Source organism: Somniosus microcephalus, unplaced genomic scaffold (assembly GCF_052327205.1).
Source record: "Somniosus microcephalus isolate GS21.2 unplaced genomic scaffold, FLI_Smic_1.0 unresolved_chr1, whole genome shotgun sequence".
NCBI lineage: Eukaryota > Metazoa > Chordata > Chondrichthyes > Squaliformes > Somniosidae > Somniosus > Somniosus microcephalus.
The window spans coordinates 63693124-63712536 of record NW_028225179.1 but is presented as its reverse complement, the minus strand read 5'-3'; the positions used below and the strand labels follow the sequence as shown (position 1 = coordinate 63712536).

Genomic DNA, 19413 nt, shown 5'->3' with positions numbered 1-19413 from the left:
AATGTATCTTCCATCCAGAGGTCTGCCGTACTGGATGTGCTGCAGGCTGGCCCAGCTTACATAGGAGCCAGGTATGGGCGGAGCCCTACACAAAGTACAATACAATGGAAATGAAACTGAAACCAACCACAGTCACAGGCAGAGAAATACTGATGAGTGATGAATGGAATATTTCATCACAGAGATATAGTCAGTAACAGCGCGCTGGGGGAGAGGGATTACTATGTGACAGTGTGTGGGAGCTGGATTAACATTAGTAGAGATACAGTCAGTGACACAGGGCGCTGGGGGAGAGGGGTTACTGAATGACGGTGTGAGGGAGCTGGATTAACATCAGTGGAGATACAGTCAGTGACACAGGGTGCTGGGGAGGGGATACTGAGTGACAGTGTGAGAGAGCTGGATTAACATCAGTAGAGACACAGTTAGTAAAAAGTGTGCTGGGGAGGGGAATCTGAATGACAGTGTGAAGGAGCTGCATTAACATCAGTAGAGATACAGTCAGTGACATAGCATGCTGGGGGAGGTGATATTGAGTGACAGTGTGAGGGAGCTGGATTAACATCAGTAGAGATACAGTCAGTAACACAGGGCGCTGGGGGAGAGGGTTTACTGAGTGACTTTGTGAGGGAGCTGGATTAACATCAGTAGAGATACAGTCAGTAACACAGGGCGCTGGGGGAGAGGGGTAACTGAGTGGCAGTGTGAGGGAGCTGGAATAACATCAGTAGACATACAGTCAGTAACACAGCGTGCTGGGGGATGGGATTCTGAGTGACAGTGTGAGGGAGCTGGATTAACATTAGTAGAGATACAGTCAGCAACACGGTGTGCTGGGGGATGGGATTCTGAGTGACAGTGTGACGGAGCTGGATTATCATCAGTCGAGATACAGTCTTGGCGCAGGTCATTGGGTTAGAGGGGTTCCTGAGTGACAGTGCAAGGGAGCTGGATTAACTTCAGTAGAGCTAGTCAGTAAAACAGGGTGATGGGGGAGGGGTTAATGAGTGACAGTGTGCGGGAGCTGGAATAACATCAGTAGAGATACAGTCAGTAACACGGTGTGCTGGTGAGAGGGATTACTGAGTGACAGTGTGAGGGAGCTGCATTAACATCAGTAGAGATAGAATAAGTGACACAGGGTGCTGGGGGAGTGGTGCTACTGAGTGACAGTGTGAGGAAGCTGGGTTAACATCAGTAGAGATACAGTCAGCAACAAAGTGCACTGGGGGACAGCGGTTACTGAGTGACTGTGAGGGAGCTGGATTAATATCAGTAGAGATACAGTCAGTAACACAAGCCGTTGGTGGAGAGGAGATACTGAGTGAAACTGTGAGGGAGTTGGATTAACTTCAGTCGAGATACAGTCTGACACAGGGTGCTGGGGGAGAGGGGTTACTGAGTGACAGTGTGAGGGAGCTGGATTAACATCAGTAGAGATACAGTCAGTAACACAGGGCGCTGGGGGAGAGGGGTTACTGAGTGAAACTGTGAGGGAGCTGGATTAACATCAGTAGAGATACAGTCAGTAACAGTTACTGAGTGTTAGAGCGCCTCACAGCACTTTAAATTTCTGTTCACAGAAACTCCAGCTTTCTAAAATGCCGTTACCAGATCACATGCTGCAGGTTTTGTCATCAAATACTCAATGCTTCGTCATGCCCTACCCTGGAAGAGAAATTGTTGAAAAATCCTCAGGTTACGTGAAAGGTATGGGGAAAGGAAAATAGATTACATAAATTACTTCATATTTTTGTGACCTTGCTGTGTACAAAATGTTTACCCATTATGTTTTCAGTTGCGAGTGGGAAAGGAAATTCTATCTAACGCACTGTGCCGCCCGGTCCCAGAGGGGGAAAGGACAATGTATCTAACACACTGTGACACCCGGTCCCAGAGGGGGAAAGGACAGTGTATCTAACACACTGTGACACCCGGTCCCAGAGGGGGAAAGGACAGTGTATCTAACGCACTGTGACACCCGGTCCCAGAGGGGGAAAGGACAGTGTATCTAACGCACTGTGACACCTGGTCCCAGAGGGGGAAAGGACAGTGTATCTAACGCACTGTGACACCCGGTCCCAGAGGGGGAAAGGACAGTGTAGCTAACACACTGACACACAGTCCCAGGGGTGGAAAGGACATTGTATCAAACGCACTGTGACACCCGGTCCCAGAGGGGGAAAGGACAGTATATCTAACGCACTGTGACACCCGGTCCCAGAGGGGGAAGGGACATTGTATCTTATGCACTGTGACACCCGGTCCTAGAGGGGGAAAGGATGGTGTATCTAAAATATTGTGACACCTGGTCCGAGAGCGGGAAATGACAGTGTACCTAACGCACTGTGACACCCGGTCCCAGAGGGGGAAAAGACAGTGTATCTAACGTACTGTGACACCCAGTCACAGATGGGGAAAGGATAGTGTAGCCAATGCACTGTGACACTCGGTCCCAGAGGGGGAAAGGACATTGTATCTAATGCACTTTGACACCCAGTCCCAGAGGGGGGAAAGACAGTGCGTCTAATGCACTGTGACACCCGGACCTAGAGGGGGAAAGGACAGTGTATCTAACGCACTGTGACACCCGGCCCCATGGGGGAAAGCACAGTGTATCTAACGCACTGTGACACCCGGTCCCAGAGGGGGAAAGGACAGTGTATCTAACACATTGTGACACCCGGTCCCAGAGGGGGAAAGGACAGTGTATCTAACGCACTGTGACACCCGGTCCCAGAGGGTGAAAGGACAGTGTATCGAACGCACTGTGACAGCCGCTCCCAGAGGGGGAAAGGACAGTGTATCTAACACACTGTGACACCCGGTCCCAGAGGGGGAAAGAACAGTGTATCTAACACTGTGACAGCCGCTCCCAGAGGGGGAAAGGACAGTGTATCGAACGCACTGTGACACCCGGTCCCAGAGGGGGATAGGACAGTGCATCTAACACACTGTGACACCCGATCCCAGAGGGGGATTGGACAGTGTATTCAACACATTGTGACACCCGGTCCCAGAGCAGGAAAGGACAGTGTATCTAACACACTGTGACACTCTCTCCCAGAGGGGGAAAGGACAGTGTATTTAAAGCATTGTGAATCCTGGTCCCAGAGGAGAAAGGACAGTGTATCTAACGCACTGTGACACCCGGTCCCAGAGGGGGAAAGGACAGTGTATCTAACGCACTGTGACACCCGGTCCCAGAGGGGGAAAGGACAGTGTATCTAACGCACTGTGACACCTGGTCCCAGCGGGGGAAAGGACAGTATTTCTAACACACTGCGACACCCGGTCCCAGAGGGGGAAAGGACAGTGTATCTAATGCACAGTGACACCCGGTCCCAGAGCGGGAAAGGACAGTGTATCTAACATACTGTGACACCCGGTCCCAGAGGGGAAAGGACAGTGTATCTAACGCACAGTGAAACCCGGTCACAGAGGGGGAAATGACAGTGTATCTAACAGACTTTGACACCCGGGCCCAGAGGGGGAAAGGACAGTGTATCTAACACACTGTGACAGCCGCTCCAAGACGGGGAAGGGACACTGTATCTAGCACACTGTGACACCCTGTCCCAGAAGGGGAAAGGACAGTGAAACTAACGCAACGTGACACCCGGTCCCAGAGGGGAAAGGACAGTGTACCTAACACACGAGACACCTGGTCCCAGAAGGGCAAAGGACAGTGTATCTAACGCACTGGGACCCCTGGTTCCAAAGGGGGAAAGGATAGTGTAACTCATGCACTGTGACACCCTGTTGCAGATGGGGAATGGACAGTGTATCGAACACACCATGACACCCGGTGCCACAGTGGGAATGGGCAGTGTACCTAATGCACTGTGACACCTGGTCCCAGAGGAGAAAGGACAGTGTATCTAACACACTGTGACACCTGGTCCCAGAGGAGAAAGGACAGTGTATCTATCACGCTGTGACACCCGGTCCCAGAGGGTAAGGACAGTGTATCTATCACGCTGTGACACCCAGTCCCAGATGGGGAAAGGACACTGTATCTAACACTGTGACACCCGGTCCCACAGGGGGAATGGACAGTGTATCTAATGGACTGTGACACCGGGTCCCAGAGGGGAAAGGACAGTGTATCTAATACACTGTGACACCCGGTCCCAGAGGGGAAAAGGACAGTGTATCTAACGCAGAATGATGCCCGGTCCCAGAGGGGGAAAGGACAGTGTATCTAATGCACTGTGACAACCGGTCCCAGAGGGGAAAAGGACAGTGTATCTAACGCAGAATGATGCCCGGTCCCAGAGGGGGAAAGGACAGTGTATCTAACGCACTGTGACACGCGTCCCATTGGAGGAAAGGACAGTGTATCTAATGCACTGTGACAACCGGTCCCAGAGGGGGAAAGGACAGTGTATCTAACGCACTGTGACAACCGGTCGCTGAGGGGGAAAGGACAGTGTATCTAACGCACTGTGACAACCGGTCGCTGAGGGGGAAAGGACAGTGTATCTAACACACTGTGACACCCGCTCCCAGAGGGGGAAAGGACAGTGTATCTAACGCAGAATGATGCCCACTCCCAGAGGGGAAAGGACAGTGTATCTAACTCACTGTGACACCCAGCCCCAGAGGGGGAAAGGACAGTACATCTAACGCACTGTGAAACCTGGTCCCTGAGGGCCAAAGGACAGTGTATCTAACGCACTGTGACACCCAGTCCCAGAGGGGGAAAGGACAGTGTATCTAACACACTGTGACACCTGGTCCCAGAGGGGGAAAGGACAGTGTATCTAACACACTGTGACACCCAGTCCCAGAGCGGGAAAGGACAGTGTATCTAACACACTGTGACACCCAGTCCCAGAGCGGGAAAGGACAGTGTATCTAACACATTGTAACACCCGGTCCCAGAGGGGGAAAGGACAGTGTATCTAATGCACTGTGACACCTGGTACCAGAGGGGGAAAGGACAGTGTATCTAACACACTCTTACACCTGGTCGCAGAGGGGGAAAGGACAGTGTATCTAACACACTGTTACACCCGGTCCCAGAGGGGGAAAGGACAGTGCATCTAACTCACTGTAACACCTGGTCCCAGAGTGTAATAGGACAGTGTATCTAACGCACTGTGACACCGAGTCCCAGAGGGTGAAAGGACAGTGTATCCAATGCACAGTGACACCCGGTCCCAGAGGGAGAAAGGACAGTGTATCGAACGCACTATGACACCCGGTCCCAAAGGGAGAAAGGACAGTGTATCTAACGCAATATGGCGCCCGGTCCCAGAGAGGAAAGTACAGTGTATCTAATGCACAGTGACGCCCAGTCCCAGAGGGGGAAAGGACACTGCATCTAACGCACTGTGACACCTGGTCCCAGAGTGTAATAGGACAGTTTATCAAACGCACTGTGACACCCAGTCCCAGAGGGTGAAAGGACAGTGTATCTAACGCACTGTGACACCCGGTCCTAGAGGGGAAAAGGACAGTGTATCTAACGCACTGTGACACCCGGTCCTAGAGGGGTAAAGGACAGTGTATCTAATGCACTGTTCCACCTGGTCCCAGAGGGGAAAGGACAGTGTATCTAACACACTGTGACACCCGGTCCCAGAGGGGCAAAGGACAATGTGCCTCATGAACTGTGACACCCGGTCCTAGAGGGGTATAAGACAGTGTATCTAATGCACTGTTTCACCTGGTCCCAGAGGGGAACGGACAGTGTATCTAACACACTGTGACACCCGGTCCTAGAGGGGGAATGGACTGTGTACCTAACAAACTTACAGCCGGTCGCAGAGGCGCAAAGGACCGTGTATCTAACGCACTGTGACACTCGGTCTCAGAAAGGGAAAGACAGTGGCCTAGAAATTCAGTAAGGCGCTGCAAGCTTTGCGCCCAGTTACCGCCTAAAGAGGGTTTCTGCGCCAGTAGAGGAGGTTGCGCTAATATTGAGCTCGGCGGTAATGGCGGCAGTAGCCGGTAGCGCTGCGCCGGCACCGATGACGTCATCGGTGTGCGCAGTGCCCCGTTTCCGCCCCGATGCCGGCCCGACGCCCATATTCAGTTGCCGCCGCCTCCTCCGTGGCGGCCGCTACTAACATCCGGAGACCAGGGCCTTACTGCAGCCTTAGTGGGGCGCATAAAGGTGGAGGTGCGGCCGGCCGCTTTTTCGGCGGCCACCTGCCCGCACCTCCTTCCCCGGCCTCCTCCACCACCCCCCCCATGGCATTGCCGGCTGCCGGCACAATCCAGCGGCGATCTCCCCGTTGCAGGCACCTCCACATTAAGAGAATGAGGAGGCCTGCAGTACCGCAGCCTGCCGCACCGCATCGGGTGGCGCAGCGGCACTTAGAGCGCTGAAATTTCCCAAGCGGGGGCTGGCACACCCTGGAATAGCGCCCGGTTCCGACTTGGGGCGCAAAAAGTGAATATTTGACGGTCGCACATGGCTCCGCGGCCAGCGCTAACTTTTGGCCGTTAGCCAGCTGGCAGGGCCATAGTGAATTTCTAGGCCAGTGTATCTAATACACTGTGACTCCCGGTCCCAGAAGGGGAATGGACAGTGTATCTAACACACTGTGACACCATGTCCCAGAGGGGGAATGGACAGTGTATCTCATGCACTGTGACACCCAGTCCCAGATGGGGAATGGACAGTGTATCTCATGCACAGTGATGCCCGGTCTCAGAGGGTGAATGGACAGTGTATCTAACACACTGAGACACCCTGTCCTAGAGGGGCAAAGGACAGTGTATCTCACACATTGTGACACCCAGTCCCAAAGGGGGAAATGACAGTGTATCTAATGCACTGTGACACCCGGTCCCAGAGGGGGAAAGGACAGTGTATCTAACACACTGTGACACACGGTCCCAGAGGGGGAAAGGACAGTGTATCTAACGCACTGTGACACCCGGTCACAGAGGGGGAAAGGACAGTGTATCTAACGCACTGTGACACCCGGTCCCAGAGGGGAAAGGACAGTGTATCTAACGCACTGTGACACACGGTCCCAGAGGGGGAAAGGACAGTGTATCTAACGCACTGTGACACCCAGTCCCAGAGGGGGAAAGGACAGTGTATCTAACGCACTGTGACACCCAGTCCCAGAGGGGGAAACGACAGTGTATCTAACACACTGTGACACCCGGTCCCAGAGGGGGAAAGGACAGTGTATCTAACGCACTGTGACACCCGGTCCCAGAGGGGGAAAGGACAGTGTATCTAACGCACTGTGACACCCGGTCCCAGAGCGGGAAAGGACAGTGTCTCTAACGCACTGTGACACCCGGCCCCAGAGGGCGAAAGGACAGTGTATCTAATGCACTGCGACACCTGGTCCCAGAGGGCGAAAGGACAGTGTATCTAATGCACTGTGACACCTGGTCCCAGAGGGGGAAAGGACAGTGTATCTAACGCACTGTGACACCCGGTCCCAGAGGGGGAAAGGACAGTGTATCTAATGCACTGTGACACCTCGTCCCAGAGGGGGAAAGGACAGTTTATCTAACACACTCTGACACCTGTTCGCAGAGGGGGAAAGGACAGTGTATCTAATGCACTGTGACACCTGGTCCCAGATGGGGAATGGACAGTGTATCTAATGCACTGTGACACCTCGTCCCAGAGGGGGAAAGGACAGTTTATCTAACACACTCTGACACCTGTTCGCAGAGGGGGAAAGGACAGTGTATCTAATGCACAGTGGCACCAGGTCCCAGAGGGGGAAAGGACAGTGTATCTAATGCACTGTGACACCTCGTCCCAGAGGGGGAAAGGACAGCTTATCTAACACACTCTGACACCTGGTTGCAGAGGGGGAAAGGACAGTGTATCTAACGCACTGTGACACCTGGTGTAAGAGGGGAATAGGACTGTGTATCTAACACACCGTGAAACCCGGTTCCAGAGCGGGAATGGACAGTGTATCTGACGCATTGTGACACCCGGTCCCAGATGGGGAAAGGACAGTGTATCTAACACACTGTGACAAATGGCCCGAGAGGGGGAAAGGACAGTGTATCTAACACACTTTGACACCCAGTCCCAGAGGGGGAAGGGACATTGGCCTAGAAATTCAGTTAAGGCCCGCCAGCAGGCTAACGCCCAAACGTTAGCGCTACGCGCGGAGCCCGTTGCGACCGCCAGAAAATCACTTTTAGCGCCCCAATTCGGAACCGGGCGCTGTTTCAGGGTGTGCCCGCCTCCGCTTGGGGCGCTGAAAGTGAATTTCAGCGCTCCAGCTGCCGCTGCGCCACCCGATGCGGTGCGGCAGGCTGGGGTACTGCAGGCCTCCTCCTTCTCTTAAGGAGGAGCTGCCTGCAGCCGTGAGATTGCCGCTGGATTCTGCCGGCAAATGAGCCCGGCACCACGGAGAAGTGCCGGGCTCACGGGAATCAGCCAACAATGCCGCGGGGGGGTGGTGGAGGAGGCCGGGGAGGGAGGTGCGGGCAGGCGGCCGCCGAAAAAGCGGACGGCCGCACCTCCACATTAAAGCGCCCCAGTAGCGCAGCAGTACGGCCCCGTTTCACGAACGTTGTTTGCGGCCACTACAGAAGAGGCGGCCGCAACTAAATATGGGGTTTGGGCCGGAAGCGGGGCGGTACCGGGGCACTGCGCACACCGATGACATCATCGGTGTCGGCGCAGCGCTACCGGCTACAGCCGCCATTACCACAGCGCTGAATATCAGCTCAACCTCTTATACTGGCGCAGGAACCCTCTTAAGGCCCAACTGGGCGCAAAGCTTGCAGCGCCCAACTGAATTTCTAGGCCCCTGTCTCTAATGCACTGTGACACCCGGTCGCAGAGGGGGAAAAGACAGTATATCGATCGCACAGTGACACCCGGTCCCAGAGGGAGAAAGTACAGTGTATCCAACGCAATGGGACACCCGGTCCCAGAGGGGAAAGGACAGTGTATCTAACACTCTGTGACAGCTGGTCCCAGAAGGGCAAAGGACAGTGTATCTCATGCACTGTGACATCCGGTCCTAGAGGGGAAAGTACAGTTTATAAAATGCACTGTGACACCTGGTCGCAGAGGGGGAAAGGACAGTGTATCTAACACAGTGTGACACCTGGTCGAGAGGGGGAAAGGACAGCATTTCTAAAACACCGTGACACCCTTTCCCAGAGGGGGAATGGACAGTGTATCTAACACACCATGACACCCGGTCCCACAGTGGGAATGGACAGTGTACCAAATGCACTGTGACACCTGGTCCCAGAGGGGAAAAGGACAGTGAATCTCATGCACTGTGACACCCGGTCCCAGAGGGGGAACGGACACTGTATCTAACACACTGACACTCGGACCCAGAGGCGGAAAGGACAGTGTATCTAACACGCTGACACCCGGTCCCAGAGGGGAAAGGACAGTGTATCTAACACACTGTGACACGCAGTCCCAGAAGGGGAAAGGACAGTGTGTCGAACATATTGTGACAACCTGTCCCAGAGGGGGAAAGGACAGTGTATCTAACACACAGTGACACCTGGTCCCAGAGGGGGAAGGATAGTGTATCTAATGCACTGTGGCACCTGGTCCCAGAGGGGAAAGGACAGCGTATCTAACACACTGTGGCACCTGGTCCCAGAGGGGAAAGGACAGTGTATCTAACACACTGTGACACCCGGTCCCAGAGGGGGACAGGACAGTATATCTAACACACTGTGACACCCGGTCCCAGAGGGGGAAAGGACAGTGTATCTAACGCACTGTGACACTGGTCCCAGAGGGGGAAAGGACAGTGTATCTAACACACTGTGGCACCTGGTCCCAGAGGCTGAAAGGACATTGTATCTAACGCACTGTGACACCCGGTCCCAGAGGGGGACAGGACAGTATATCTAACACACTGTGACACCCGGTCCCAGAGGGGGAAAGGACAGTGTATCTAACGCACTGTGACACTGGTCCCAGAGGGGGAAAGGACAGTGTATCTAACGTACTGTGACACCCGGTACCAGAGGGGGAAAGGTCAGTGTATATAACACATTGTGACACCCTGTCCCAGAGGGGAAAGGACAGTGTATCTAACGCACTGTGACACACGGTCCCAGAGGGGGAAAGGACAGTGTATCTAACGCACTGTGACACCCAGTCCCAGAGGGGGAAAGGACAGTGTATCTAACGCACTGTGACACCCAGTCCCAGAGGGGGAAACGACAGTGTATCTAACACACTGTGACACCCGGTCCCAGAGGGGGAAAGGACAGTGTATCTAACGCACTGTGACACCCGGTCCCAGAGGGGGAAAGGACAGTGTATCTAACGCACTGTGACACCCGGTCCCAGAGCGGGAAAGGACAGTGTCTCTAACGCACTGTGACACCCGGCCCCAGAGGGCGAAAGGACAGTGTATCTAATGCACTGCGACACCTGGTCCCAGAGGGCGAAAGGACAGTGTATCTAATGCACTGTGACACCTGGTCCCAGAGGGGGAAAGGACAGTGTATCTAACGCACTGTGACACCCGGTCCCAGAGGGGGAAAGGACAGTGTATCTAATGCACTGTGACACCTCGTCCCAGAGGGGGAAAGGACAGTTTATCTAACACACTCTGACACCTGTTCGCAGAGGGGGAAAGGACAGTGTATCTAATGCACTGTGACACCTGGTCCCAGATGGGGAATGGACAGTGTATCTAATGCACTGTGACACCTCGTCCCAGAGGGGGAAAGGACAGTTTATCTAACACACTCTGACACCTGTTCGCAGAGGGGGAAAGGACAGTGTATCTAATGCACAGTGGCACCAGGTCCCAGAGGGGGAAAGGACAGTGTATCTAATGCACTGTGACACCTCGTCCCAGAGGGGGAAAGGACAGCTTATCTAACACACTCTGACACCTGGTTGCAGAGGGGGAAAGGACAGTGTATCTAACGCACTGTGACACCTGGTGTAAGAGGGGAATAGGACTGTGTATCTAACACACCGTGAAACCCGGTTCCAGAGCGGGAATGGACAGTGTATCTGACGCATTGTGACACCCGGTCCCAGATGGGGAAAGGACAGTGTATCTAACACACTGTGACAAATGGCCCGAGAGGGGGAAAGGACAGTGTATCTAACACACTTTGACACCCAGTCCCAGAGGGGGAAGGGACATTGGCCTAGAAATTCAGTTAAGGCCCGCCAGCAGGCTAACGCCCAAACGTTAGCGCTACGCGCGGAGCCCGTTGCGACCGCCAGAAAATCACTTTTAGCGCCCCAATTCGGAACCGGGCGCTGTTTCAGGGTGTGCCCGCCTCCGCTTGGGGCGCTGAAAGTGAATTTCAGCGCTCCAGCTGCCGCTGCGCCACCCGATGCGGTGCGGCAGGCTGGGGTACTGCAGGCCTCCTCCTTCTCTTAAGGAGGAGCTGCCTGCAGCCGTGAGATTGCCGCTGGATTCTGCCGGCAAATGAGCCCGGCACCACGGAGAAGTGCCGGGCTCACGGGAATCAGCCAACAATGCCGCGGGGGGGTGGTGGAGGAGGCCGGGGAGGGAGGTGCGGGCAGGCGGCCGCCGAAAAAGCGGACGGCCGCACCTCCACATTAAAGCGCCACAGTAGCGCAGCAGTACGGCCCCGTTTCACGAACGTTGTTTGCGGCCACTACAGAAGAGGCGGCCGCAACTAAATATGGGGTTTGGGCCGGAAGCGGGGCGGTACCGGGGCACTGCGCACACCGATGACATCATCGGTGTCGGCGCAGCGCTACCGGCTACAGCCGCCATTACCACAGCGCTGAATATCAGCTCAACCTCTTATACTGGCGCAGGAACCCTCTTAAGGCCCAACTGGGCGCAAAGCTTGCAGCGCCCAACTGAATTTCTAGGCCCCTGTCTCTAATGCACTGTGACACCCGGTCGCAGAGGGGGAAAAGACAGTATATCGATCGCACAGTGACACCCGGTCCCAGAGGGAGAAAGTACAGTGTATCCAACGCAATGGGACACCCGGTCCCAGAGGGGAAAGGACAGTGTATCTAACACTCTGTGACAGCTGGTCCCAGAAGGGCAAAGGACAGTGTATCTCATGCACTGTGACATCCGGTCCTAGAGGGGAAAGTACAGTTTATAAAATGCACTGTGACACCTGGTCGCAGAGGGGGAAAGGACAGTGTATCTAACACAGTGTGACACCTGGTCGAGAGGGGGAAAGGACAGCATTTCTAAAACACCGTGACACCCTTTCCCAGAGGGGGAATGGACAGTGTATCTAACACACCATGACACCCGGTCCCACAGTGGGAATGGACAGTGTACCAAATGCACTGTGACACCTGGTCCCAGAGGGGAAAAGGACAGTGAATCTCATGCACTGTGACACCCGGTCCCAGAGGGGGAACGGACACTGTATCTAACACACTGACACTCGGACCCAGAGGCGGAAAGGACAGTGTATCTAACACGCTGACACCCGGTCCCAGAGGGGAAAGGACAGTGTATCTAACACACTGTGACACGCAGTCCCAGAAGGGGAAAGGACAGTGTGTCGAACATATTGTGACAACCTGTCCCAGAGGGGGAAAGGACAGTGTATCTAACACACAGTGACACCTGGTCCCAGAGGGGGAAGGATAGTGTATCTAATGCACTGTGGCACCTGGTCCCAGAGGGGAAAGGACAGCGTATCTAACACACTGTGGCACCTGGTCCCAGAGGGGAAAGGACAGTGTATCTAACACACTGTGACACCCGGTCCCAGAGGGGGACAGGACAGTATATCTAACACACTGTGACACCCGGTCCCAGAGGGGGAAAGGACAGTGTATCTAACGCACTGTGACACTGGTCCCAGAGGGGGAAAGGACAGTGTATCTAACACACTGTGGCACCTGGTCCCAGAGGCTGAAAGGACATTGTATCTAACGCACTGTGACACCCGGTCCCAGAGGGGGACAGGACAGTATATCTAACACACTGTGACACCCGGTCCCAGAGGGGGAAAGGACAGTGTATCTAACGCACTGTGACACTGGTCCCAGAGGGGGAAAGGACAGTGTATCTAACGTACTGTGACACCCGGTACCAGAGGGGGAAAGGTCAGTGTATATAACACATTGTGACACCCTGTCCCAGAGGGGGAAAGGACAGTGTATCTAACACACTGTGACACCTGGTCCCAGAGGGGGAAAGGACAGTGTATCTAACACACTGTGACACCCAGTCCCAAAGGGGGAAAGGACAGTGTATTTAACGCACTGTGATACCCGGTCCCAGAGGGGGAAAGGACAGTGTATCTCACGCACTGTGACACCCGGTCCCAGAGGGGGAAAGGACAGTGTATCTAACACACTGTGACACCCGGTCCCAGAGGGGGAAAGGACAGTGTATCTAACACACTGTGACACCCGGTCCCAGAGGGGGAAAGGACAGTGTATCTAACAAACTGTGACACCTGGTCCCAGAGGGGGAAAGGAGATTGTATCTAACAAACTGTGACACCTGGTCCCAGAGGGGGAAAGGACAGTGTATCTAACACACTGTGACACCTGGTCCCAGAGGGGGAAAGGACAGTGTATCTAACGCACGGTGACACCCAGTCCCAGAGGGGGAAAGGACAGTGTATCTAACACATTGTGACACCCGGTCCCAGATGGGGAAAGGACAGTGTATCTAACACACTGTGACACCCGGTCCCAGAGGGGAAAAGACAGTGTATCTAACACACTGTGACACCCGGTCCCAGAGGGGGAAAGGACAGTGTATCTAACGCACTGTGACACCCAGTCCCAGAGGGGGAAAGGACAGTGTATCTAACACACTGTGTCACCCGGTCCCAGAGGGGGAAAGGACAGTGTATCTAACACACTGTGACACCCGGTCCCAGAGGGGGAAAGGACAGTGTATCTAACGCACTGTGACACCCGGTCCCAGAGGGGGAAAGGACAGTGTATCTAACACACTGTGACACCCGGTCCCAGAGGGGGAAAGGACAGTGTATCTAACACACTGTGACACCCGGTCCCAGAGGGGGAAAGGACAGTGTATCTAACGCACTGTGACACCCGGTCCCAGAGGGGGAAAGGACAGTGTATCTAACGCACTGTGACACCCGGTCCCAGAGGGGGAAAGGACAGTTTATCTATCACACTGTGACACCCGGTCCCAGAAGGGGAAAGGACAGAATATCTAACGCACTGTGACACCCGGTCCCTGAGGGGGAAAGGACAGTGTACCTCATGCACTGTGACACCCAGTCCCAGAGGGGGAAGGACAGTGTATCTAATGCACTGTGACACCTGGTTCCAGAGAGGGTAAGGACAGTGCATCTAACGTAGAGTCAGACCCAGTCCCAGAGGGGGAAAGGACAGTATATGTAACGCAATGTGGCACCCTGTCCCAGAGGGGAAAGGTCTATGTATATAAAGCAAGGTGACACCCGGTCCCAGAACGGGAAAGGACAGTGTATCTAACACACTGTGACACCCGGTCCCAGAGGGGGAAAGGACAGTGTATCTAACACACTGACACCCAGTCCCAGAGGGGGAAAGGACAGTGTATCTAACACACTGTGACACCCAGTGCCAGAGGGGGAAAGGACAGTTTATCTAACACACTGTGACACCTGGTCCCAGAGGGGGAAAGGACAGTGTATTTAACACACTGTGACACCCGGTCCCAGAGGGAGAAAGGACAGTGTATCTAACAAACTGTGACACCCAGTGCCAGAAGGGGAAAGGACAGTTTATCTAACACACTTTGACACCTGGTCCCAGAGGGGGAAAGGACAGTGTATCTAACACACTGTGACACCCGGTCCCAGAGGGAGAAAGGACAGTGTATCTAACACAGTGTGACACCTGGTCCCAGAAGGGGTAAGGACAGTGTATCTAACACATTGTGACACCCTGTCCCAGAGGGGGAAAGGAGAGTTTATCTAACGCACTGTGACACCCGGTCCCAGAGAGGGAAAGGACAGTGTATCTAACACACTGTGACACCTGGTCCCAGAAGGGGTAAGGACAGTGTATCTACCGCACTGTGACACCCGGTCCCAGAGGGGGAAAGGACAGTGTATCTAACGCACTGTGACACCCGGTCCCAGAGGGGGAAAGGACAGTGTATCTAACACACAGTGACACCCGGTCCCAGAGGGGGAAAGGACAGTGTATCGACCGCACTGTGACACCCGGTCCCAGCGGGGGAAAGGACAGTGTATCTAACGCACTGTGACACCCGGTCCCAGAGGGGGAAGGACAGTGTATCTAACGCACTGTGACACCCAGTCCCAGAGGGGAAAGGACAGTGTATCTAACACACTGTGACACCTGGTCCCAGAGGGGGAAAGGACAGTGTATCTAACGCACAATGACACCCGGTCCCAGAGGGGGAAAGGACAGTGTATCTAACACACTGTGACACCCGGTCCCAGAGGGTGAAAGGGCAGTGTATCTAACACACTGTGACACCCGGTCCCAGAGGGGGAAAGGACAGTGTATTTAACGCACTGTGACACCCAGTCCCAGAGGGGGAAAGGACAGTGTATCTAACGCACTGTGACACCCGGTCCCAGAGGGGGAAAGGACAGTGTATCTAACACACTGTGACACCCGGTCCCAGAGGGTGAAAGGGCAGTGTATCTAACACACTGTGACACCCGGTCCCAGAGGGGGAAAGGACAGTGTATCTAACGCACTGTGACACCCGGTCCCAGAGGGGGAAAGGACAGTGTATCTAACGCAATGTGACACCCGGTCCCAGAGGGGGAGGGGACAGTGTATCTAACGCACTGTGACACCCGGTCCCAGAGAGGGAAAGGACAGTGTATCTAACACACTGTGACACCCGGTCCCAGAGGGTGAAAGGACAGTGTATCTAACACACTGTGACACCCGGTCCCAGAGGGGGAAAGGACAGTGTATCTAACATACTGTGACACCCGGTCCCAGAGGGGGAAAGGACAGTGTATCTAACACACTGTGACACCCGGTCCCAGAGGGGGAAAGGACAGTGTATCTAACACACTGTTACACCCGGTCCCAGAGGGAGAAAGGACAGTGTATCTAACACACTGTGACACCCAGTGCCAGAGGGGGAAAGGACAGTTTATCTAACACACTGTGACACCTGGTCCCAGAGGGGGAAAGGACAGTGTATCTAACATATTGTGACACCCAGTGCCAGAGGGGGAAAGGACAGTTTATCTAACACACTGTGACACCTGGTCCCAGAGGGGGAAAGGACAGTGTATCTAACACACTGTGACACCCGGTCCCAGAGGGAGAAAGGACAGTGTATCTAACACACTGTGACACCTGGTCCCAGAAGGGGTAAGGACAGTGTATCTAACACATTGTGACACCCTGTCCCAGAGGGGGAAAGGAGAGTTTATCTAACGCACTGTGACACCCGGTCCCAGAGAGGGAAAGGACAGTGTATCTAACACACTGTGACACCTGGTCCCAGAAGGGGTAAGGATAGTGTATCTACCGCACTGTGACACCCGGTCCCAGAGGGGGAAAGGACAGTGTATCTAACGCACTGTGACACCCGGTCCCAGAGGGGGAAAGGACAGTGTATCTAACACACAGTGACACCCGGTCCCAGAGGGGGAAAGGACAGTGTATCGACCGCACTGTGACACCCGGTCCCAGCGGGGGAAAGGACAGTGTATCTAACGCACTGTGACACCCGGTCCCAGAGGGGGAAGGACAGTGTATCTAACGCACTGTGACACCCAGTCCCAGAGGGGAAAGGACAGTGTATCTAACACACTGTGACACCTGGTCCCAGAGGGGGAAAGGACAGTGTATCTAACGCACAATGACACCCGGTCCCAGAGGCGGAAAGGACAGTGTATCTCACGCACTGTGACACCCGGTCCCAGAGGGGGAAAGGACAGTGTATCTAACGCACTGTGACACCCGGTCCCAGAGGGGGAAAGGACAGTGTATCTAACACACTGTGACACCCGGTCCCAGAGGGTGAAAGGGCAGTGTATCTAACACACTGTGACACCCGGTCCCAGAGGGGGAAAGGACAGTGTATTTAACGCACTGTGACACCCAGTCCCAGAGGGGGAAAGGACAGTGTATCTAACGCACTGTGACACCCGGTCCCAGAGGGGGAAAGGACAGTGTATCTAACACACTGTGACACCCGGTCCCAGAGGGTGAAAGGGCAGTGCATCTAACACACTGTGACACCCGGTCCCAGAGGGGGAAAGGACAGTGTATCTAACGCACTGTGACACCCGGTCCCAGAGGGGGAAAGGACAGTGTATCTAACGCAATGTGACAGCCGGTCCCAGAGGGGGAGAGGACAGTGTATCTAACGCACTGTGACACCCGGTCCCAGAGAGGGAAAGGACAGTGTATCTAACACACTGTGACACCCGGTCCCAGAGGGTGAAAGGACAGTGTATCTAACACACTGTGACACCCGGTCCCAGAGGGGGAAAGGACAGTGTATCTAACATACTGTGACACCCGGTCCCAGAGGGGGAAAGGACAGTGTATCTAACACACTGTGACACCCGGTCCCAGAGGGGGAAAGGACAGTGTATCTAACACACTGTGACACCCGGTCCCAGAGGGAGAAAGGACAGTGTATCTAACACACTGTGACACCCAGTGCCAGAGGGGGAAAGGACAGTTTATCTAACACACTGTGACACCTGGTCCCAGAGGGGGAAAGGACAGTGTATCTAACATATTGTGACACCCAGTGCCAGAGGGGGAAAGGACAGTTTATCTAACACACTGTGACACCTGGTCCCAGAGGGGGAAAGGACAGTGTATCTAACACACTGTGACACCCGGTCCCAGAGGGATAAAGGACAGTGTATCTAACACACTGTGACACCTGGTCCCAGAAGGGGTAAGGACAGTGTATCTAACACATTGTGACACCCTGTCCCAGAGGGGGAAAGGAGAGTTTATCTAACGCACTGTGACACCCGGTCCCAGAGAGGGAAAGGACAGTGTATCTAACACACTGTGACACCTGGTCCCAGAAGGGGTAAGGACAGTGTATCTACCGCACTGTGACACCCGGTCCCAGAGGGGGAAAGGACAGTGTATCTAACGCACTGTGACACCCGGTCCCAGAGGGGGAAAGGACACTGTATCTAACACACAGTGACACCCGGTCCCAGAGGGGGAAAGGACAGTGTATCGACCGCACTGTGACACCCGGTCCCAGCGGGGGAAAGGACAGTGTATCTAACGCACTGTGACACCCGGTCCCAGAGGGGGAAGGACAGTGTATCTAACGCACTGTGACACCCAGTCCCAGAGGGGAAAGGACAGTGTATCTAACACACTGTGACACCTGGTCCCAGAGGGGGAAAGGACAGTGTATCTAACGCACAATGACACCCGGTCCCAGAGGCGGAAAGGACAGTGTATCTCACGCACTGTGACACCCGGTCCCAGAGGGGGAAAGGACAGTGTATCTAACGCACTGTGACACCCGGTCCCAGAGGGGGAAAGGACAGTGTATCTAACACACTGTGACACCCGGTCCCAGAGGGTGAAAGGGCAGTGTATCTAACACACTGTGACACCCGGTCCCAGAGGGGGAAAGGACAGTGTATTTAACGCACTGTGACACCCAGTCCCAGAGGGGGAAAGGACAGTGTATCTAACGCACTGTGACACCCGGTCCCAGAGGGGGAAAGGACAGTGTATCTAACACACTGTGACACCCGGTCCCAGAGGGTGAAAGGGCAGTGTATCTAACACACTGTGACACCCGGTCCCAGAGGGGGAAAGGACAGTGTATCTAACGCACTGTGACACCCGGTCCCAGAGGGGGAAAGGACAGTGTATCTAACGCAATGTGACACCCGGTCCCAGAGGGGGAGAGGACAGTGTATCTAACGCACTGTGACACCCGGTCCCAGAGAGGGAAAGGACAGTGTATCTAACACACTGTGACACCCGGTCCCAGAGGGTGAAAGGACAGTGTATCTAACACACTGTGACACCCGGTCCCAGAGGGGGAAAGGACAGTGTATCTAACATACTGTGACACCCGGTCCCAGAGGGGGAAAGGACAGTGTATCTAACGCACTGTGACACCCGGTCCCAGAGGGGGAAAGGACAGTGTATCTAACACACTGTGACACCCGGTCCCAGAGGGAGAAAGGACAGTGTATCTAACACACTGTGACACCCAGTGCCAGAGGGGGAAAGGACAGTTTATCTAACACACTGTGACACCTGGTCCCAGAGGGGGAAAGGACAGTGTATCTAACATATTGTGACACCCAGTGCCAGAGGGGGAAAGGACAGTTTATCTAACACACTGTGACACCTGGTCCCAGAGGGGGAAAGGACAGTGTATCTAACACACTGTGACACCTGGTCCCAGAAGGGGTAAGGACAGTGTATCTAACACATTGTGACACCCTGTCCCAGAGGGGGAAAGGAGAGTTTATCTAACGCACTGTGACACCCGGTCCCAGAGAGGGAAAGGACAGTGTATCTAACACACTGTG

At 54.4% G+C, this 19413-nt stretch overlaps 1 protein-coding gene across 4 annotated transcripts in view; it reads left to right on the top strand.

Annotated features, from left to right (window-relative positions):
- The window catches only part of LOC147095435 (RING finger protein 112-like), a 478940-nt gene that overhangs the window by 157431 nt on the left and 302096 nt on the right, over nt 1–19413 (top strand). For all 4 annotated transcript variants that reach the window (XM_085974583.1, XM_085974582.1, XM_085974584.1 and 1 more), the window contains one exon: nt 1584–1710. In XM_085974583.1, the coding sequence (XP_085830709.1) occupies nt 1584–1710 (127 nt within the window). The remainder of the gene's footprint in view (nt 1–1583; nt 1711–19413) is intronic.